The following is a 24,615-nucleotide window of genomic DNA, read 5'->3' as shown; positions in this document are numbered from 1 at the left end:
TAGTAGCTTATACTAACGTGCACTGATTATACGTCATGAAAATGTTTGTTGTCGTGGGAGAAATAATTTTAAAACAATTGGGTAGGCGAGAAAGGGGAGGGCATGAGTTTACTACGCATAGGGTGACCATTACAATGGTGCGTTGTATAATGGGCTGTATTCAGTTTCAGTGCTCCAGAACAGCGTTTTTTTGGTATTTTTCAACACATATTACAATTAGTTACCCACTAAGTCTAAAAACTTTTTGATGGGAGACGTTTTTTAAAGACAGGTTTATTTTACACACTTTTAGATTATACATTATAGTAATTTATTATCTTTAAAAAAGTATTTAACAGATATTTCTTCAGTTCTTTTTTTTTCAATTGAAAATCGTTCATTTTAATGATAGTTTGCTGGAGATTATTTAACAACCTTAGAATAACACAATTTAATGCTCGTTCTCAAAAGAAATTTGTAATTCGAAGAACGACAAGGGAACCTTTAGTTTTCAATCTAGAGTTGTGAGTACAGATCAAGAAAATAATCTATAATTAATTTGTCGTCACAAAGTTGTCTTACCGGCAGGACTATACTAAAAAAATATTAAAATATACACCTTCGTCCGTATGTCCCGCCTCCCGAATTACGCTATTCGTTACAATCCCCTTTAACAGTCTCATCTGAATATCACCAATTTTACCCAGATGAGATTGGAAGGTGAGACCCCAGACACGCACCCCGTAAGATATAATGGATTCAATGAGCGAGGTATAGATGTATCTTAACGTTTTGAAAGGTTGTATATTTTGATTTCATAAATTAATTTAAGCAAGTACCTTAATTTGTCACTGATCAAACCAATCTGAACACCTCAACTAAATTAAGAATCAATAATTATACCTAAGTATTTATGATTTTTATGATCAGAGATAAGAATAGGACAGTTACATTTATCTATATAGAAAGGTTATTTGATTACTGATTAAAGGTTAGTTAAATACTTGTTAAGTAAAAAATATCTACAATAATGAAGGAAATTAATGAAATATTTTATATGAGTTTTGTATAAAAATCCGTGAATGGAATAAAAGTAAGCATAGTGTCCGGGCGGTAAAAAAATACAGTTCTGTGTGTGAAATAGGCCAGAACCCTATCGAATGTTTTCGACATGATGGCTGCTCTCAGGTAAAAATCCTGAATAACAAAAATCGAATGAAGATAAATCCGCCTTGTTGCGCGGTGGTTGATGCGTTCGTCTACCATTCCAGTGGTCCTCGGTTAGAATCCTGGCAGTGTGAATATTGACTCAAACGCGGAAGTTTCCCGGTTCGATTCCCGGTGAGAACTCAAACAATTTTTGTAATTTTTCTCAAGCCTGGGTGTTCTGTACTGTAATTCACAACTGTAATTGGACCTCTTGGCCTGTTGTGGTGCAAAACAATCAATATATGTATAATGTTGGTTTTATGGACTGTTTGAACATTTAATTGTTCCTTGACTGGCACCTGAAGCGAGAGACTGAACACCATATGATGAAGATCATACATACGATCGAAATACACTGTATTTGATTTACTCATGCAGTGTTCTACGAAAAGCGGAATGATGCCGTTAAGATTTTTGAAATATTCATTATCTTTATATATATAATTTATCTGTACGTGTGATGTCACTCAACTCCTTCTTAACGGCTTAACCGATATACGTGCGGTTTTCAGAGAAATATAGATCTTTGCGCTGTGCGCGTTCGTAGATATTAAAATCCTTAATCTAAGTAAAAAAGAATTAAAGAGCATAAATCTTTTATCGATCGATCTACCAGGATTGCATTCGAGGAGAATGCATTGACAAAAAAATGGATAAATTTTGTTTTTATGTGTTTAAAAAAGTTTGTTTTTGAATGTTTACAAACAGCATTTGTTTTTTATCGACATCAATCAGGTTCTTTCCTTAAATTCCTTCTAATTTCTATCCATTTGTTTATTTTTACTGGATTTTTAGTTATACTAAAATAATATTAAATCAAATACATTTTTAAAAATCGTATTCCCACATAAGTACACCCCTCTGTTTGTGAGAAGACCGGAGTTTGACGTTTGCAAAAAGCATGCCAAATTTGAAAAAAAATAAATGTTTTGGAATTCAACCATAAACAAGTACCTTCTTAAATTTAATATTTGAATATTAACAATTTTTATTTTTGGAATTTAATCACAAACAAGTACCTAGGTACCTACTTATTAATAAAAAGTATTTTTCCAAGGCAAGCCAACGTTCAGGCAGGACAACGTCTGTCGGGTCAGCTAGTTTAGTTATAAAGTTCATTCATTCACAAATTCGGTGTTCGTTTTTAAATGGTATCTAAATGTATTCCAAGTAAACTTATATCGCCAAATAGCTGGTATTATTATGCTACGAGTTTCAAAGAAATTTAAATATTTCTTATGAACTTAAAACCTGTTTGATTGCTCTAATTTGTTTACACTATTCAGCACTGAGTGGAATAACAATTTCGCAAGCTTTGTATGCAAACATGTATGTATTTCACAGAAGTGTGAGCGTATAGACCTTGTTTGGTTCGCCGTTTATCACCAGAGTTTTTGTAGGCGTTCCGTCAGTGATTCGCCCGCTGTCGTCTGCAACGGACGGACCAGTATTGTCATGGCGAACTTCCTCGCACTCCTGGCTGCCACTGCGGCATCCCTCCTGGTGGCTGGCAGCTCCGCCGACACCTCCACAGCCAAAGTGGTCTGCTACTACGACAGCAGAAGCTATGTCAGAGAAAGTGAGTAGTGTTACGTAATACCACGCCGCTTGTTTGCGCAAATCAATCACTTCCATTCGTTTATCACGCCGAACCACCTTTGGTCCATTAAAGACTGATTTTAGGATTTCTTTAACTTTTCAAACCTCTACTCAAATACTTTTTTTGTGATACGTACTTTATAGATTATTTTTTTACACGCGTCTGTCCTATATCAATTTTAATCTAGGTATCCGGAGGTTAGAAGACACATTTCAGCTAACATTTGGATAAATAAATTTATTCAATCGACGCCCCACATGAATATAATATTATCTATCGATAATCACTTGTTTCAAGTACTATTAGGATGTCTTCTGACCTTTTTTTTGTTTGTTTTTTAATCAAAATAAATATTTGATTTCGAGGACCATTTTCAACAAGTGGTAAATAACTCACCATTAGAAAATGGAAATCAAGTTGGGGTAGGCTAGAATTCGAACCACGGACTTTTGAGCCGTGAGTCTGAGACACTAGCCACCGGACTACAACTTTATTCACGTTCGATTCATCTTTTGAAGCCTCGGTAGTTAAAATATAGTTTATTTTTATTTTGAACCACATAATTTAGAATTATTTCGGCTAGAAGTGCTTTTTTTTTAAATGTTTTTTTTTTTGCCCAACAAACGAAATAATAATTTATTGCGGATAGCATTTTTTTAAACGTTTCATAAAAATGTGATACTTCAAAATCTGGTTAAGGTAATCGGTAAATGTACAAAAACAATGAGTTTTTAATGACTCATCATGGAACACGTACCAGGCGGAAGATTGCGAGAACAATGGATATTTACATACGTTCATAAGCTTCTCGGGACATTTTGTTATTTCTTACCTTGTAATTGTTTCATATTTATTTTTAGAAGAAACATTGTACACTTTATGAGTAGAGAATACAATTAAACTTTTGCTCACCAACTCTTTACAGTGTTGTACGAAAAAAAAAGTTTTTTGCAGTGTAATATATTATGTAGTATTATTGTGAATAAACAATGCAAGCAATACATATACAATAATATGTATGTATATAATACTAACAACAAAAATCAAGTATCGCCTGACTAAATGTACTAACGATATACATAGGTACCTACTATTTTTTAATCTAAATTGTTTGCCAGTCGAGTTATATTTTATTCTTGTTTTTTATTTGTCTTTGGTATATTATAAAAAAAAAAAATGTGTGACATTCTTTGATGGCCTTTTGACATCTTTAAGTTTACACTTTTCTCTTAAAGTCTTTTTAAAAAAATTCTTGTATGGTTTTTCATATCAAACATGTAGCCAGCTTTTTAATAAAAATTTGATGTGATGAAATATTTAACACTGATTTCCTTCGGAAAACTTTTTCAAAAATTCATAATATTTAAACGCGTTTCGCCTTAGTTTCATAAATTAGTTAGATATTGGTGTAAGTTTGACAAAATCACATGCACCAATTTATTAAAAGGGAGTTTTCAAACAGTTTAAATAATTTTCAGGTTTTTAGTTTAACCGAAACAGGGTTATTTAAAAATTGCTTAAGTGGTATAATTTACTTAACGTATCTTAATGATATAAACAGGTCAAAGATTATCGAAATACCTAAGAAACTATTAGAATCATCACATTTTATGTGACCTTTCTGATAACCATTGGCCCAGAAACGTTATAAATACGCCAATCAGGGCTATGATACAAATGACAAAAAAGTGGGAATTTCGAATAAATAAAATTATTTTATAAAATACCAATGAATTCGCTTTCAGTAATTTGTTTGCTCGCAATTCTAACGACACCCGACTAAAACTCCTCAAATATTTTTTTGTGGTTTATCCTTTAAATTACGTTTAAATGATAAATCACACGAATAAAACGTATACAAAGCAAAGGGGAATAACTGAAAAACATTTTTCATAGAATTCAAATTAATATTCATCTTGCCAAGCCGATACTTTTAGATGATCAAAGGTAAAGTGGAGCACGGGACAAACTAATTATGTTTTTTTCTGTCAATCGGAAACTTATTTGTTTTGATTTAAAGAAAAAAAAATCACCAAAAAGAAGTTATATCGATGCTCTTAATTATTGTTCATATTTATTTACTTGACTTTTATTATTTCCATTTTGGCGAGATATTGCCAAATGGCAATTTCTTTCAACCATTATACAATAAACAAAGAAGAAAAATGGCTTATTTCTTAAATTATACATTATACTACAATATTTTGAGTTTGTCCAAATTTTTGTGGACAAGAACTGGATTCAACTCCCTGGGGAGCTGCTTATATCAACATATTACAACAGAGATGAAGAATATTTATGAGAAGGTAATATAGAAGTCTAGGCATCTACAGGGCTTCTGACCTGTCAATGGCTGGTTTAAGCCCTGTAGATGCCTAGACTTCTATATTACCTTCTCTTAAATGTTCTTCATCTCTGTTGTAATATGTTGATTTAAGCAGCTCCCCAGGAAGTTGAATCCAGTTTCTGTCTACAAAAACTTGGACAAATTCAAAATATTGTTGATAAATTACCTGGTCTATGAAGAAGTATAGAAATTGAAAAAATAACATTTTCAGGCGTTGCCTAGTATGTAGGTGAAATAATTCAATTAGATGAATCTCACCCGCATAAATAAAGGTTTCAGCTCTTTAACTTCACAAACATCAACAGATGAAAGAATTGAAGGAATACAGATGTTCAAATATAGGCAGAATGGGGAATGTTACACAGTGTGTAAAGTGGTCACTTAAACCAGCCATTGACAGGTCATAAGCCCTGTAGATGCCTAGACTTCTTTATTACCTTCTCTTAAATGTTCTTCATCTCTGTTGTAATATGTTGTTATACATAATATACTAACGGGCAAAATTAAGTTTTTAATCGAAAATTATTCTTACGAAATTGAGTCATACTTTGACATTTTTAATACTTTTAGTTCTAAAATTGCTTCGGTTGAAAGTTAATTGTGATTTATCATGGAAATAAAAAACGAGTGATACTTTAATCCACAAATTTACAGAGATCTTAACATAGAGGCAGGTATCTGAGTTGTAAAATTAAATGTATTTATTCCAAAAACAGGATTGATAATTCAAATATTAGTAATAATGGTCATTGGTTATTATAAATTCCTGAATTTAAGTAGACTGAACGGCATCTAAGCTGTTCTACGCTCATGTAGAAAACTGACATTTTGTTTATGCGTTAGCCGTAGAAAATGTTAAGGGGCGAGATGTACATCTCTCGTCTTTAATTTTTTTAATAAATAACATTGAAATTCCACCAAGAAGTTTCAGTAACAAACTTGAAAACAAGAGAGATTATTTTTTATAAAAAAAACTACTTCAAAAAAATAATCATCTTTAAAAATTATTTAAACCTCGTTAATGTCTTTTATTATTATTCAATGAGATAAAATAGGTATATACCAAAAGCTAGTTTCTTTAGTATGATTATATGATTGATGTCTTAAGGGTAAAATCTTTTATGGGCGGAGATATGTATATGAGAAAATACTCCTTGAGTATGCCTGCATTGACGGTGTTAACAATACACTTATACGACTACACAAAACATAAATTAACTTCTTTCTGCCTATTAAACTGTGGTTTTAATGAAATAAATATGCGCATTTGAGTAGTATAAGATGGTCTCAGTAATAAAGGTAGACTCATTTCTGTCATATCTTTAATGGTTCAAGTAGTATATTTGGAATATTTCTGTTATTTATACAAGTTACTCAAATGTGGTCACACATGAAAATAATAACCCATTTTGCAAAATGAGAGTTCTGAACTAAACAATTGGGTTCATTATAACGTTTTTTTGCTCTCCTGAAAAGTTTCATTTTTAAAGTTATACTCTTATGTCTTCCAATCAAAGACTTAAGCATTGCTTATTTTTATTCAAAATCTAAGTCACAGTGTTTTTCCGATAAGGTCTGACAGTTTGGTTGCATAGTTTTTTTATTGAACAAACAAAATAATGAATGTTTACAATAAAAAACATCACTGACTTCATTATGTTTATGCTATAAGTATTCACACCATATCATATTTCACGGCATTGTGCATTGCATTAAGGTTACCCACTACAAATGTTTCAATTTACGATCACGTCGGATACAATATACAAGACGTAGGTATTATAATTTACTAAATGATGGCAAACAGCACTATTATTCACGCACTGTGGAACTAGGATACTATTATGTTCAATGAAATAATTCTACGGATTATGAATCACTTAACTTTACATGTTAAGTGTTAGGAACGACGCGCCGTTAACCAGAGTGTAAAAAATTAATCATCATCATCATTTTCAAACGCATTAGTAAAGTCACAGTCGATCACATGTCTTAAGCTTCTGAACCAGTTCTAAATCCAGTTTTAAATCCCCTGATAAGCAAAAATTTCATGTCTTGCGCTTTTGATGTTTGCACATTGGCCGGGACTGACAGCTGTTACGAAATCGCTGGTCACCAATGAAGAAAAAACAGTCAGGCGAAGACGTGTATTAATATCTTTTTCATTGGTAGGTTTTAAGTTTACAAGTGGATTTTGAACGTGGCCGTTCAGTGTTACTTCTAAGTTACAATTTTTATATTACTATCTAATTGTGCGTATTTATACTATAATCAAGTCATAAAAGCAGCGAGCAAAACAAATAAAGCGGCAGGAAATCGGTCCCTAACGACGAGAGACATTCGCATTATGCGTAATGGTTTTATTCCACAAATCTTCCATAACCGAAGATATGTAATAAATCAAACATCCCGTGATAAGACGGTCAAGACTTAGGTGGGTCTTTAACACAGCTACTGAACGATTCATCAACGTATCGGCGGTTTAGCGATTTCGTCGCCAGCTTAGCGGCCAACGCGTAGAGTCGCCTTCTGGGTAAACTATTTAATCACAGTGACAATTTTGCCCAGTAACATTAATTAATTATTTTTTGAGTATATATTTTTTTATTCAATCCAATATATAATACAAATACATTGTTTACAAAAGAAAATGTCTATACAATAGGAACCTTCAATATAATATCCATTTTATTTATGGATGTAGCCACTCCACTGGCCTACAGGCACGTTCTGAAGTGTCAGTGTATTATTTATTTTTTATATAATAATACATACTTTCACATCAATTGAAGTTGAAAAATTCAAAAGAAATATGAAAAATTCAAAAGAAACATGAGAAAAATTTTTCTATGAAAAATCTACGTTATTAAATTAAGAAAGGACTTTCAAGAAATTAAATTTATATTTTAATATATTAAGTTTATTCCTCAGTTTCCTGTCTAGTCCTTTAAGCTACCCATTTATGGACTAGAGCTTTGAAAATATTGTTTTTCATTTTGCTCACCAATATATTCATACGTAAGAAGTTGTATGACTTAGGGTCTAGAAAATTTAAGTGACTTTGTAAATTTGTTGTCCGTCATTATGTCTGCCAGGCTTTTAATGAAAGTGTCATACTGGAAATTCTGTAAAAAGTCTATCGGTAGAATATTGGCGAGGCTTTTTATTGACTACTCTTAGTAAGCTGACATACATAATAATTTGTAAATACGAATACCAACTGTATGAAAAAAGTGCTTCCAAATTCATTACTGCGATGAAACAGTTTCTTTCAGCAGTCGGATTGATTATATCAAAGAAAGGTATGCAAATGCTTGAATTTGTACTGATCGTCAGCAAAAGATTTTAAATCAATATTATCAATCAAAAAATTATAATATTCATTTGCTAGAAGTGAGACTTGAGAATGTTGAAAGCATAAAATATCTAGGAGTTTGGATTGACTCTAAATTATCTTTTTCAAAAAATGCAGACTATACGAGTAAGAAAATCGCAAAGAAGGTATCCCTGTTAGGAAGGATAAGGAATAAATTAGACATTAAAACCTCTCTGCTGATATTTAAAAGTATTATCGTTCCCCACATTGATTATTGCTCCAGTATTTTATATTTAAGTAATGAAGGAGATCTAAAAAGACTCCAAATAATACAAAACAAAGCGATGAGGATAATATTAAGATGTGGGAGACGAACAAATGTTAAGAAAATGATTCAACTTCTAGATATCATGACAATTGATCAAAGAATCAAATTTAATGTTGCCAATGAAATAAACAACATTATTAAAGGAATAGTTCCGAGATATTTTCAAGATAAACTAAAAAATAATGAGTTCTTTCATAACTATGCAACAAGAGGATCTAAAAATATAAGACTGGAAAAAAAATCAAAAGCAATGTCCCAGAACTGCCTTATGTACAAGGGAATAAAACTGTTTGAAGAAATGCCAGAAAGCATAAAAAATGAAATTAATGTAAATATATTTAAAATGAAATGTAAAAAGTATATATGTGAAAAATATTAGGTAGTAAATAGTGTAAATAGTGAATATAATTAATGAAAATGTACATATGAAACAGTGAATATTATAAATTAGGATTTTAAGTGTATAATAGTGATAAATAATGTTAGAATAAGTATAGATGTAAATATTGTGTTGTAAATATATATTAGACTATGTAAATACATAGAACTAAATAAATAAATAATAAAAATAAAAAAAATAAAAAAAAAGAAGTCAATTATAATACAATTATTCAATTTGGTCAACTCTCTATGCTACCCATTGTAACAAAAAAAATTTTGTTCATAAATTTAAACTGCAGTTTCCGCGAGAAAATATAAACTACCAGCGGACCTGGCAGACGTTTTCCTGCCCAAACGTTTGCTTGATGCTATTAGCTGGTTCACCAAACGTTTTCTTTATACTTAAATTTTCGATTAACTATATACTAAGTGACATTTGACATTGAGTTCGACATTTGAATCTTTTCGTTTCTTCATTGTGTGATTTGCTGTTGCCCAACGCAAAATAAAAGAAAAAGTGCAGTATCACCATCAATTTATATAATTCTTCTGCCAGTGTCATGAATTATTAATATTCAAATATTTTATTTATGTAGGTACCGAGGTACTTTTTTATGATTGAATTCCAAAACATAAATAAAATATTTTTTAAAGATAGAATTGTTTTTGCAAATGTCAAACTCTGTTCTTCTAACAACAAGGGCGCACTTTATTTAGAATTGCGATTTCCAAAAATGTATTAAATGTCAGTTTATATTATACAAGCCTTACCAAAAATCCAGTAAAAAGAAATAAATGGGTAGAAATTAAAAGGAATTTAGGGAAATAATCTTATTGAGATCCGCAAAAAACGAATGTTTGTAAACATTCAAATGCAAACATTTTTTAATGCAAAAAAATAACATTTTCCCAATTTTTTAGTAAATGCTTTCTCGTCAAGCGCGGTAGGTCGATGAATAAAATATTAATGTTCCTAAATTCTTTTTTTTTCAATCTAGATTGAAGAGTGTAAAATCTACAAACATGTGCAGCGCAAAGTTTATTATTATGCAAAAAACCGCACGTAATTTGGTTAAGCCGTCTAGTAGTTAACTGACATCACACGTACAGAAACATTACATATATAAAGACAATCTTCTCTTATGTATTATACAATAAATTAACTTAAAATTAGTTTAAAAAAAAATAATATGTGATCGCTTTTTTGGAAGGAAGTTTTAAATAACCTTTTTGATTTTCCTCATTTGGCCAAATGTGTTCATTTTAATGTGCTTTTTACGCCAACGAGGCATATTTTAGATATATTAATACATCTAAGTCAAATTCGCGCATTAAGTTTCTGTTCCCGGAAATAAACACACCGATGACATAAAAATAAATGTATTTGCTTTAACTTTTTCAAACTTCAGAAACCAATTTTTCTTTTACTTTTTGAACATTAATTAGGTTTTCAGTATTTTTTCATTTTTTATTATTATTTTTTTATTTTAAATTGTATTTTTATCTTTTTTGATTGTTTATAACCTATGTATGTGTTAAAGCCGTTTGGGCGTTCGTAAATAAATAAATAAATATTCATAGGATTGAGTCAAGCAGTTTCATCCCTAGTTTCACATACAGTTCTGGCCTGTGCCGAATAAATCGGCGTTTATTGTGAAGCATAGTATTATTATAATCTGTTTGCAAAACAGTTAAGGTAATAAATATGCAAGTAAGGAAAATTAAAGTACAATCAAGTTACAATCAAGCAAAATTAAAGTAAAGTAAAATTATAGTACAAGCAAACACATTGGGCACTGTTTCTTCTTACTAGGCATAGTAAATTGTTGGTTAATTATATTTTTCAATCAATTTATCCCCTTAATTATTTAAGCATAAAAATTGATACATTAAATAAAAAAAATTGCTTTACTGTGAGCGAGCCAATTTTTTGTGCATTATTTGTACATTAAATTACATATTTCTTTTGAGTATGCTCCTCATCGCCTTATATTGAAGAATTTGTATAATTTTTTTATTTCGTTTTCATTACAATAAAATGTGTGGACATATGATTGTTTTATAAATAAGTAATATTTTAATTATTAAAACGACTTTTTACATCTATTATATTTCTTAATCTTCTCAAACAAATTTTCCTTTTAAAAAAAATGTTACATAAAAGTCCTTCAGGCATAAATAAATAAATAGGTGTATTTGACGTTAAGTTGTACATACTTTTTTCAACTAACTGCTGTATTTTACACTATTTTTATACTAGATGTACGAGTACCTACATATTTTTTTATGTCCTTGACATCTTTTTGTACTTTTATGTTTACTTTGCTACGAGTAGTTTTGACTTTTAGTTTATTTCTCTGTTATAATTTCAGCTCAAGCTAAAATGCTGCCCTCCGATCTGGACCCGGCTCTCTCCTTCTGCAGCCACTTGGTGTATGGCTATGCCGGTATAGCAGCTGACAGCCACAAAATGGTCTCCCTCAACACGAACTTGGACCTGGATCAGGGCCATGCCAACTACAGGATCATCACTCAACTGAAGAGGAAATTCCCGGCGTTGAAAGTTCTCCTTTCTGTTGGAGGCGATGCTGATAACGAAAATCCAGAAAAATACAGCACTCTGGTATGAACTGACGCTCTTTGATTTTCACCGTCTAACATCGCATTACAGTAAATGACAATTTTGATTAGTACAATGCATAAAATACTGACCACAGGTAGCAGTGTGTGAGATCGCTGCCATAAACTAACCAGGCAAGACATTACATGACTTGACCTGTTTAAAATATGTTCATATAACCCAACGGGTTTTCCAAATTATTAACAAACAAACAAATATATACAGTTAGAAATTAAGATTGTGGGTCCGTGGTTATTCCGCGGACTTAAGATTCAGTGACCCGAGATTTGATCCCATTTACTAGCAAAATGATTTACAACCAGTTCAACTATTTTTATTTTTTTTTGTTATAAAGAAATATTAACGTTCTTATAATTTACCCTAATATTTCAACTTTGGTGGCCATTTTCAACGAGTTAAGAACTATAAGAAAATGGAAATCATGTTGCGGTAGAGTGGAGTTTGAACCGCCTCCTAAAATAATACGTTTTCATTATACAATATTAAAATGCAAGTATTTGTGTGTTCCAACTCAACACAAGGCTTTTAGTCTCATGGTGCTGGGGATACTGTCTGAGTAATAATGAACAATATTTTGATTTTGTCCAAATTTTTGTAGACGAGCACTGGATTCAAATCCCTGGGGAGATGTTTATATTAACATATTGCAACAGAAATGAAGAACATTTAAGAGAATGTAATATAGACGTCTAGGCATTTACGGGGCTTTCACAAACATCAACTTATGAAAGAATTGAAGGAATATAGATGTTCAAATATGGGTAGAATGGTGAATGTTACACAGTGTGTAAAATAGCCACTTAAACCAGCCAATGACAGGTCATAAGCCCTGTAGATGCCTAGACTTCTATATTTTCTTCTTTAAAATGTTCTTCATCTCTGTTGTAATATGAATCATTACGCGTTACAACTGAAAAAAGCCATTTCGCTCTATTGCATAGAACAAAAGCGCTGCAAATTTTTGGTTTAAAGTGATTCTAAACGAAAAAAAATAACAAAAAATAAGAAAAGTTGTCTTTGGTTTTGTTCACTATTTTGTAAAAAAGACCTCAATTATATTTTTATAATGTTTGTTACAATCAATAAAGTGTAAAGTGTAAAGTTTCCTCAAACCAAGATTTATAAAATTTCTGTTGAAAATAAACTTAAAAATGGCATTTTCAATAAAAAAATATGATAAAAGCGCCGACTATGAATAATTGGTTTCATATTTTCGTTTAGAATCTGATTTGTAACGGGCGGTTTCACGGTACGCTTGCAATTCTGTACCTGAATACTAACGAGCCATTTTGCTGTAAATTACACCTAACTTTTTGATTGTTAATCCTATCATGGTTTTTGTATGTATGGGCGGCTCTACAGCGGTAACGTCTCATTACTCTGAGGGGATACCTGGTTTTTTCATGCGCTTAAAACTAAATTATTTTACTGATAAATAAATATATTTTTTGGTTACAAACAAGATGCGGCTCAATTAATATTGTAAAAAATGAATAAAAGTTTTTGTTTTTTATGTTTTTTTGTGATTTACGACATGACCATAATCCGACCAATGTGACTGAATGGTAATCTCGTTTGATAAGTATATTTTTAAGTCAACAATGTTTGAATATATCCAAATGCTTGCAGACTGGCTGGATTTCCTCCCTAGGGAGTTTTCCCTTTTCAAAAATGTTTTCCCTCTCTGTTGAAATAAAGTTAAATATGAACAACTCCCTAGGGAGGAAATCCAGCCAGTCTGCAAGCATTTGGACATAGTCAAACATTGTTGAATTACTACCTGGTAAAAGAAGAAGTATAAAAATTGGAAAATTGTTTTCAGGCGTTGCCTAGTAGGTGATTTGGTTGAGCCCGATGAATCTCACCAACGTGATAAAGGTTTCAGCTCTTTTACTTCACAAAAGTCAACAGATGGAAGAGTTGAGGAAATGTAGATGTTTAAACATGGGCAGAATGGTGAATGTTACACAGTGTGTAAAGTGGCCACTTAAACCAGCAAATGACAGGTCATAAGCCCTGTAAATGCCTAGACTTCCACATTCCCATCTCAAAAATATTTTACCGCTCTGTTGAAATAAATTTAAAGTATTATTAAGTACTTAGGTCAATAAAAGTATCGTACTTGTAATCTCAAAATTATTCCAAGTTTTATTATTATAAGGGATAACTTATATAGCGCCATTTTCGTATTTTTTTAAATTTTTTAAAATAAAATACCTCAAGGGCGCTTTACATAGTGATTTTATTGCTAAATGAATTTAATTGAAGCTTTTAAATTTGTAATTTAATTAAAACAATATATTTTGTTGTCACATGCTACGGATTTATTCAAATGATTTAGAGAACAAATGGGTTTTAAGTTGTTTCCGAAACATCACTTCACTTTTACAGCCTCGCACCTCTGCTGGGAGAGCATTCCATGCCATAGGGCCTGCGACCGCAAATGCGCGTTCACTAAATTTAGTGCGCTGTTTGCGTAGAGGTAGAAGTTTGTGTAATGGAATAATAATTATATCCTGTACCAACTGAATATTACATACATTTTTGATTTCAAACTCTACGTAATTCTGTCAAAATTGACTTATGTACTTAATTTCGATATTTCGATATTTTTAAAGGTTGAAACTCCCGAAGCCAGAACTGCATTTATCAACTCCGCTGTCGTTTTATTGAAGAACTATGGATTCGATGGACTCGACCTTGCGTGGGAGTTCCCCAAGAGCAAACCAAAGAAAATCCGTGGAACTTTCGGTAAGTCAGGTAATGCTGTGGAACCGCGCTATCATATTAATGGTGGATGGGTAAAATTATTTTTTTTATAAAATAAATTATTTATTTGAAATGATTTTTTTAGATAAATTAGCAATCATTGTTTGCATTTTTGTATCAAAAGGAACTTTTAATATCTGGCTAATAGATCAATTACACATTTATTTTTATCATTGTCTATTAAAGCTAAAAAAGTAAATAAAAAACTTTTACTGTTAAGTTTTTTGTTTAATAGTTCTTAATTTAAATTCTTACTGATTTTGGTGCGTGCCACACCAGAGTATTGCCACTCTGGTGGGTACTAATAGCATAGAATACAAAGATAGCACAAAGGCTATAATCTCTCTTTATTTCGTTCTTTCTCGAGCTCTTCGGTCGTCACGGAGCGCACTGTACTTGAAAATAAATTGTATACAGTCCACTATTATCAAAATCTTTTATTTAGAAAAGATCGCCGCCATATTCATTGAATTGGCTACAACCACCAGCACACACACACATTTTCCAGCTATTATTTTACTTTGTTATTTTTTACGCCCACAAAAGGCGTAAAAAATAGGCTTCATCATACATAAGAGTTACATCAAAACAAGTGTATAAATAATAATTTATTTTTTAAAAATCAGTATAAAGAAATAAAATACAGAAAATTGTTAAGAAGTTAACGTAGTTGTCATTGAAAAGTATAAATAAGCTGTAAAAGAGAGAAAATTGTTTAGATATAAGATATTTAAATAAATAAATAAAACACAAAAATATTAATGTTTTATAAAAAATATTTAAGTTTTAAGCAACTAGTTACATGATATTATAATACGATATAAACCTCAGAGCTATAATTCTCTCGGTAAGCCCTTTTTTTATAGAACTAAAGTATTTAAATTTTTTTGGTTTTGTTTTAATTTGGATTTTAGTTTAAAACAACAATATATCTTACAAGTAAGTATTATTAGGTGTTAATACAAGTTGTGTCGGTATTTTTCAAACAAAGATAACAAAAAGAGACAACAAAGTTGTCAATAATTTGGCGGCCTCCGTGGTGTAGTGGTCAAGACGCTTGACTCACAGACGGAAGGTTCCGGGTTCGATTCCCGGTGAGAACACAAAAATTAAAATGTGATTTTTCTCAAGCCTGGGTGTTCTGTGATGTAATTCACCGCTGTAATTGGGCCTCCTGGCCTGTTATGGTGTAAAAATAAAATAATAATAAAAAAAATTATGTTTTCTTCTTCACTATTATGCAACAAATTGTCAATAATTCATAGCGCCTTTACCGTTCATTGCGCAAATATCGCGAGCAGTTTTATTCCCTCGATTGAAAGCGAACAGAAAGAGGTGTTGAAAATGCTCACTTTCGTCTACTTGACATTCCATTTTGAAGGCTCTTAATCAAATAAAATAGTATATGTAACGTAAAATCAAACACAATATCTTGTGGCAGAAAATTTTGTTTCGAATGACGATGCCTTTGCCATTCATTTTCACATTTGGTGCTCATTTTTCAATTTGTAAAAAAATGGTCACAACACATATGAACACCCAATATTTATCAAATTTTTAATGACGAAGATTTTCTGTGCAGGCTCATTGTGGCACGGATTCAAGAAAGTGTTTTCTGGAGACAGTGTTTTGGATGAGAAAGCAGAAGAACACAAGGCTGGCTTTGCTAAACTTGTTCAGGAAACGAAGAATGCTCTACGACCAGATAACATGATGCTCACAGCCACTGTACTTCCGAACGTGAACAGTTCATGTAAGAATAAATAATATCACTCTGTATCCTAATTTTGATATTAGATTGTGATTATCTATTGACATTATTTAAACAACCCAGTCAAAGTGTAGTTTTTTAAAAATATTTAAAGGTAAGTAGGTAATTTTTATAATATATTATTAAATTTAAACGTAAAATCGCTAACGTAAACAATAACTCTACGGTGAATTTTTCAAAGAAAATTCAAATTTGTGAAGGTATTTTTTTTTTATTTGAATTTAATGTATAAACTTATACGGATTATTTATTTATCCTTTTGTACATAACGTAAATTGTACATTAGCGGCCTTATTGCCAAATGCCAACTTCTTCCAACCGGCCCATGAAATAAGAGTATTATTTATATAATTTAAAACATTCAAATTTGTAAGTGAAAATTCTTGATAGAAGTTCATTGTAATTTATTATTAGATGAAACCGGTCACTGGATATTCCAAATTTGTGGATTACACTTGTCTTTTGATTCTATAATAAATTACATAATTTAAGTTACAAAACGTATTCAAAATAAAATAAAAATCGAGAAATAAACTAAAACAGAGAAAACCGTATTTGTATATAAATTAGCTCAAATCCACACTTTTACTAAATAGTAAAAAATAATAAAGAGGAAAGAGAAAAGATGAAAGGATCATAGATTAAGTATTGATTATTATAGTCATTCAACTCGATAATTTTTAATTCACTCTGTCGTTGATGAAAATATTTTTAACATCTTTTAAAAAAGGTGTCTGAGTCGTTTGATAGGTTTTGTCTGATATTTTTTTGTATAATTTCACTCTCTGGTTTATTTGTCTCGATATTCGATAATCCGTGTTTTTTTTAGAACGTTAAAGCTGATATTATTCAGTAAAACAGAGTATACAAAAAAATGATAATTACAAAGCAATTAAATACAAATTAACAGTAAAAATAGTAAACAAAAATCTCACAAAGGCATGGCCTGTTTGTGGGTGTACAAGAAATGTTTATGAATATTTGCTTTTATAATAAATAGACAGGTATTATATTTTTTTATTACTAAGAAAAATGAATAAAAATCTGTCAAAGATTATAAAGTAATTTTTTGTTTCGTATTGTCTGTGTTTATTACAATTTTTTTTTTAATTTAGTTTTTTGTCCTCAATGACATCAGTGACTAATTTATGAATGTTTTTTTAAGAATCTAGTTTAAAAAATTCAGTTAGGTTTAATTGTTTATTATTATATTGTCCTCGTGTGAACTCAACTTAACTGTACAGTGATTATAATGATATGGTAGGACATGAGGACTCAACGGAAGGCTGAAATTATTTTTATTTATTTATCCGTAAGATTTTTTTGTATTTGTATTTTATGGAAGGGTGAGCGTGACTTGATTTGACGTTAAATAAGAAAGATAGATTAAAATTGAAGTTATTTATTGAGTAGATACACACGAGTTACATCCTTACAATTTTTGTACAGAAGGACTTTACAATAGTGAACACTGGACGGAGAGCTGTGGTGAGCGGCACGAAATGTCAAGACAAATTGTGAAATGTTTTTTTCCGATGCATGATGTTTAATATCTTGTCCGAGCTGACGTTGCAGTGGATTACGCGTTGCGGATCAAAGCGGGGTTTGGCTCTGCCAAACACACGGCTTTTGGTGTTGCTCTCCACATAATTATTTGATTAATCTTTTAACGTTTGAAAAATGCTTTTGGTTGCAGTTTTCTACGACAGCCACGCTATAATGAACAGCCTGGATTATATAGTATTGGATGGATATGACTACCTAACACCAGAAAGGAACCCCAAGGAAGCTGACTATACAGCTCCGGTGTATGAACTGCTCGAGAGGAATCCTGAAAACAATGTTAACGCATTAGTGGCATGGTGGTGAGCGTCATTTCCTTACATTATCAGCAACATTAACAGTCTCTTGACTTGAAAACTACCTAAAAATATGTTTAATTCCTAAATATTAAAATACACATCTTCAATCTTAACGTTTAAATAAATCATAATAGATATTTTATTTTACTAAATCCCACTATGCCTTTTTATGTGGCTTGCTGATATATTTTTTTATTGATAATTGATAATGTCAATCTAACCCGATTGGGTTTTTTTTTAAATCACTAAAAAAAAAATACTCATTGTTTGTACCTAAATGGAAAATTAAAGAAATGTACATAACACGGATTCCATTGGTGAGAAACGAAATCAATCTTTTGGTTTTGTTAATTGCTGGCAATTTTTTTAACAAACGTGATTATTGTTCATGACCCTTACTGATTTATTTCTCTCAATAAACCACCACTGACTTACTTTGGTTAAGCTGAACGATAGATGCATCAAAAAGTAATGTTTTCATGACTTATTTTCATGCAATCCATTTCTTTTGTTTTAATGAAAAAAAAATTACAAATGAATGAGCTGTTTTATCAGAAGACGTTAAAATTATTAATCTTAAATATTTATTACTTGCCTTGTAGATGCAACGAATAATCAATAAAAAAAAATATTTTTGAGGAATTTTCGTTTAATTATTTTTATTGAAGCTACATTATAATGATTTTAGGTTGCGTAATGGAATGCCAGGTAACAAAATTATATTGGGAATGCCAACATACGCAAGGACGTGGAAAATGACCTCAGATAGCGCCATTTCAGGAGTACCTCCAATAGAAGTTGACGGACCAGCACCAGAAGGTAAATTCTATTTATGTTTATATCTCAACAAAAAACCGAAAATATTATTAAAAAGGCAATATTTTTTCATAGTTGTATCAGCAGTTTACAATAATTGAAAATAAAAACATTATAACCCGAAATTTTCCAATAACATATATCCATAGATACGCGCTAAGTATTAAAAGGGTGCGTCTGTGAAAGCGTGTAATTGAAGGTGTGTGGGTGTTATGTACACATGTGAATCGGTCATGATTATTTTAATAATTTTAAAGTTCTCATTTGAAACAAAATCAATTTACTACAGATGAAAGTAGTGAGGAAAATCCTAGGTTATAGTTTCAAACCTTGCACATAAATGGAGAGTTGTGAGCATAGCTCGTACGAATCGCTGGTACACAAAATAATGAATTTAAAAGATGCAGTAGACAGGTGGACTAAATTTATTTTCTGAATCAATAAATGGGCTATCGAAACGTCTGCTGAACTGAAATATGCATAATATGTAAATGTCTTGGTACATACATTACTTATGATCCGTCACCGACTGTAACTTTATTTTCCCTTAAATTCAGTCGTTAACAACGTGTGTTTTACAAGTAGAAGAACTGTTTAAAAATTACGAATTAGGACAATGAATGTACAATAGTGAATAATAATATTAGAATTAGTATAAATAAATTCTATTAGACTATGTTAATCATAGAGATTTAAGAAGGCACTAAAATCCCAATCCACACGACGCAACGTTAGTATTCACCAACGGAACAAAAAAGCATTACACGTATTTATTAATTCAGTTAATTTTATAGAAAATACTTAATTTTATGTATATTAATTGTTTTATTTTGTGTTCAGGACCTTACACCAAGCAGGAAGGATTACTGAGTTACCCAGAAGTGTGTACTAAATTGCAAAATCCCAATAACCAGAAAGGAATTCACACTCATTTGAGGAAAGTTACGGACCCTAGCAAGAGATACGGTGAGTCTGAAATATTATTCTTTGAATTAACTAATTTTTGAAATAAAAAATAAATATATTTTAGCGAACACATAAGAACCGTTTTAAAAGATAACCAAGATATTTTTTCAAAAATTATAGATTCAATGTAGTTAATTTTAATTTTATTGTTAATAAAAACATTTTTCACTTTGTCGTATGACATTTTACACTTATTTGTTAATAAATTTGTATAAACCACTTAATTTTTTCAATTTTTTTTTTTAATTACACTATTATAATTTTTACAAACTAACATGTTAATGTGTACACAGTAAGCAATATTAACAAAAAATACAATTTTTACCAGTTTGAAACCTATTTGATCGGAAAAATTAACTCAAAATACATTCTCATTGATGCCGTGAAAATAAATTCGAATGAAAACAACAACACAATTTTGCGTTGTGCATTTCTGAGGATATATTATATACTCAGAATCCTGGAATAACGGTATTTTGTTGTTTTTTTTAATATCCATTTTTATTCCTTCCAAACTCATTATATGATTCCACATTCCCAATCCTTGAATATGTAAAACACAATGCACTTTTTTGAGTAAATGTGAGCAAGCATTATCTCCCCATAAAAAAAGCTGTCATTTTAATTATTTGATTTTTTATGTATGTACTTGTAAATTTTCCACTAACTCTCCTTTTGACCGGTTTGTTTTTTGGTTGGCTGGAAGATATTGTTTTTAGCAATAACTCTTACAAAGTACCTATTCTTTGTACTTGTAGATTTTATTAAATATATAAATAAGGATATTTATCAAAAGTATAAAAATAAGGCAGTGTATTAAGATAGAATCCAATGTGTGTATATGTGCTTATTACAGAAGATACTGCTTTGCAACATGACGATGAATTAAGCAAAAAGTTTGGTACGCATTACACAGTAAATTACTTAAATATTAACAAATTGTACAAAAAGCTCGCTTGATTATCTTACATATATAAAATGTATTATTTATCGAATTTAACCATGCTATCTGCTTATTAAGATGTATATTTGTTTTATTTACCTACTTAATGCAACCGTAAATAATGCATTCATTACTTGTATCCATAGACAAAACATTATTATGTTTGTCTAACGGGGCCCTAGAACATGCAATTATTTTTTCACGTCTGCATCACTTTTGCATGCACAATGTATAGGTACTATTATGTACTGTGTACAAGCAAAAATATTATTCCTAGAACTATATATAGTTAATTTCATAGGTGTTTCTTTGTTCTAAGCGACACTCGTAATGTTCATTAGTCTATAGTAAACGTTCATCGTCCACTCGCAGCTGTTATATTTTCGTGGGACTCTAAATTATTCCTAAGGAATACAAACTCTATGCAGATTGATGAGAGGGTGGAGGATGTATGGACCGAGGCCAGCATATTGTCCCCACCCCTCGGATTCCCTCGAACCATAGAATTATAATATACCAGAAGGCGCGTAGAATAATGTTTGCATACATCGCATTGCGTCCAAAGTCTGATATCCCGCCTGCGCGCATGCGCGAAGTGGCCGCGTAATGTTACCAGACCGCGAACAATAATAATAATAACGCGGGAATAAGATAACTTTGTGTAATGTTATGTTATGTTTTACAACAAAAAAAAAATTACTGACTGAATTATATAAAAAAAAGATGCTTTTATTAGGCAAACGCAAAAAAAAATTATTTAAATATTCATTTAGTAGTTAAGGTAATTAATACCGTTGAATATTAATTATTTACTACAGTTTTTTAAGAGTTTAGTTAAGCTTTGATTTTTAATATTATATCTGGACATATTTCATGTCTGAAAATGAGTCATAACAAGCCGTGTGTGTTTCAAGTCATGTAACTATGAAGAATGTTTAATATAAGCTGAAACAAACCTGCTAATAGCTTTCCTAGGCCACGAGTGCTGGATAATAGGTAATGTTTTAATTACAGGTACTTACGCCTACCGAGTTCCCGACGATAATGGGGAGGGAGGAATGTGGGTGTCGTATGAAGACCCAGATACCGCGGGAAACAAGGCTGGATATATAAGGTATTTCATCCCTTCAACAAAACTTTTAGGATTAAACTTTGCGGTCCTTTTGTAGAGCTCAGTATTCTAAATTATACAGGCCACAGCTGTTGTCGATAAAATTGATAATTAAACTTACAGATAAATAATCGAATTAGGATGCACATTGCTTCACATAAAAGGAACTAACTATTAATTCCTACATCACTTACTAACGCAGACGAAAACAAACATAATGATTAGATCTTTATTGTCATGCAGGTTTTTTTCAACCTTTTCTTTCCTGTGAATTTTACGAATGCGTCATATTAGTTTTTCAAATGGATTTTTAACCTTGGAAAATTGCAATTTTTTACAAAACACGAATTTAAAAAATAAAATTGTAATTTTTTGTTTCCAGGGCTAAGGGGCTCGGTGGAATTGCCATCAATGATCTATCGTTGGATGACTTCAGAGGACTTTGTTCGGGAGACAAGTATCCCATACTGAGGGCTGCTAAATACCGACTGTAGATTTAATAATACTTTATGCTATTTTTTTTTATGACCACTCAATAAGTCACTCAAAAATAAATGTTTCTCACAAAAAATATCTTCGTATTTGTCAAATGTTTATAATTTATATCTTGAAAATCATTTATTAAAATACGTTCATGTTTTTGTTGTTCAATAAATAAAATTAAAATGTAACTACTGTCTTTCGATTTCATGTTTTCAAATAGTCCGACGTTTATTAATATTATAGAGCATATTTTTCGTAACGCCACGATTTAAAAAAAACATCTTGAGTTTCGTCGTCCATCTTCCTCGGCGGAATGCCAAAACATTTTATTGCATTGATTTAATATCAAATGTATGAAATAGCTGAAAGATTTAAGAATGGGAGCAAAAATGAGCGGTATAACTGTTAAGTGTCTTCTGTATGCGGACGATGCCTTGTTTCTTACTTGCAGCAAAGAAGACCTGCAATTTTCGGTAACAAAAGTCTACGAGGTATGCAAGAAAAGCGATTTGCTTATGAATGTTGATAAATCGAAAGTGATGGTTTTTGAAAGGGATGAAAATATAACTAAATGTGAGATCAGTGTGAACGGAGATATTCTGAATCAGGTAGAAGAATTTGTGAACCTGGGAAGTATGTTTACTAGGGACGGAAAGGCCGAGAAAGATATTGAAAGGAGGGTGAGTGCCGGGAACAGGGTGAACGGTGCACTGAAGTCTACTTTGGCAAACAAATGTTTATCGCAGGAGGCTAAACTAGCAGTTCACAACGGAGTTCTACTGCCAACTCTAATGTATGAGAGCGAAGTATGGAATTGGAAAAATGATGATGAAAGTAGGTTGAATGCTGTTGAAATGCGATCCCTCAGGCGAATGTGTGGTTAAACGATGTATGATAGGTGCACAAATGTCAAGATCCGTGAAGTGTGTAAGGCTGAGACATGCATTATCGCCAGAATCAAGAAAGGGGGGCTGCGTTGGTTTGGACATGTAGAGCGAATGGAGAGCGAAAGAACGGCTAAAAGATATGGCACGATCGAGTCCATCAAATACTTGAAGATGGACATGTCAAAAGTAGGAATAATTGGCGTGCGTGCATGAGAAGATGTATGAATGTAGAGGAAGCGAGGTCTGTATGCCAAGATAGGGTGTTATGGCGTTCTATCCTCTCTGCCTATCCCTACGGGGAAAAGGCGTGATGGTTTGTTGGTTTGTATTATTATCGGGCACATTACGCGTGTGCCGACCGCTCGCCTTCGGCGTCTGTTCATTTCTCCGCGCGCGGATCTTCCGTGAGCGTTCAATCGGCAAAGCCACGTTGCCTGTTTTCTAATGGGTTACGCCACATTTGGCGGACAGTCCTCGTCGACCATGCATAGGGCGTATAAGGCTCGTTAGTCACCTGATAACCCGCCACGGAATATGTAGTGTGGTAGCTCGTTCGGCTGCGGATTTACCGCGACGGAAGATCGACGACGGAATTTCCGCGGCTAGCCTAAGCATCCCAAGACGTCATTTTTTATTGTTTTTTATTATTTAAACCAATAGACAGATTATTGAATAAACTCTTACGGATTGATACACAAGCAGTTCATTGATTTAATATATTTGAAGTATGTTCAAAACAACGCAAGTTACATATTGTAAACTAAACTTACTTAAAATTAAAAGTTAATCACAAATTCACAAATTCAACATATTGAACAATGTTTTGAGTATGTCCAAATATTTGCAGACTTGCTTCATAAAAATCTACTACACAAAAGTTAACAGATGGAAGAATTGAGGAAATGTGGATGTTTAAACATAGGCACAACGGTGAATTTATTATGTATGCAAACAATTGGTAGTATTCCATATTAAATTTTGTAATGCCTCCAAAATAAAACACGTTTATTGGATTTTAATTCTACTTCATTTTTTAAAATATACAAGAGTGTATATTGTGACACGTTGCGTCTTACTGGGACATTTTCAAGAGTTTGACCAAATTTAAAATGGCGAATGTTACACACTGTGTAAAAAAGCCACTTAAACCAACCAACGACAGGTCGATGATGATACAATTCCATATTCCCTTCTCAAAAATGTTTT

At 31.7% G+C, this 24,615-nt stretch overlaps 1 protein-coding gene across 4 annotated transcripts; it reads left to right on the top strand.

The window, feature by feature from the left end:
* The first annotated feature begins 2,287 nt into the window (after positions 1–2,287).
* Positions 2,288–22,708, top strand: LOC148283041 (chitinase-like protein EN03). 4 transcript variants are annotated; one of them, XM_088224153.1, is made up of 9 exons: positions 2,288–2,767; positions 11,533–11,783; positions 14,420–14,552; positions 16,153–16,323; positions 18,038–18,206; positions 18,892–19,022; positions 19,860–19,985; positions 21,943–22,042; positions 22,422–22,708. In XM_088224153.1, the coding sequence occupies exons 1-9, from the start codon at positions 2,644–2,646 to the stop codon at positions 22,531–22,533; spliced, it is 1,317 nt and encodes a 438-aa protein (XP_088080279.1). In that variant the 5' UTR covers positions 2,288–2,643; the 3' UTR covers positions 22,534–22,708. The 4 variants fall into 4 exon arrangements, with proteins under 4 accessions (XP_088080279.1, XP_088080280.1, XP_088080278.1 ...); XM_088224152.1 differs by having other exon boundaries at positions 2,578–2,767; positions 14,420–14,561; XM_088224154.1 differs by lacking the exons at positions 21,943–22,042; positions 22,422–22,708 and adding an exon at positions 20,842–20,960 and having other exon boundaries at positions 2,548–2,767; positions 14,420–14,561.
* Positions 22,709–24,615: the final 1,907 nt, after the last annotated feature.

This window comes from Micrasema longulum, unplaced genomic scaffold (genome assembly GCF_059751315.1).
Source record: "Micrasema longulum isolate JH-2025_06_02 unplaced genomic scaffold, ASM5975131v1 h1tg000268l, whole genome shotgun sequence".
Taxonomy (NCBI): Eukaryota; Metazoa; Arthropoda; class Insecta; order Trichoptera; family Brachycentridae; genus Micrasema; species Micrasema longulum.
This window is presented reverse-complemented; position numbering and strand designations above follow the sequence as displayed.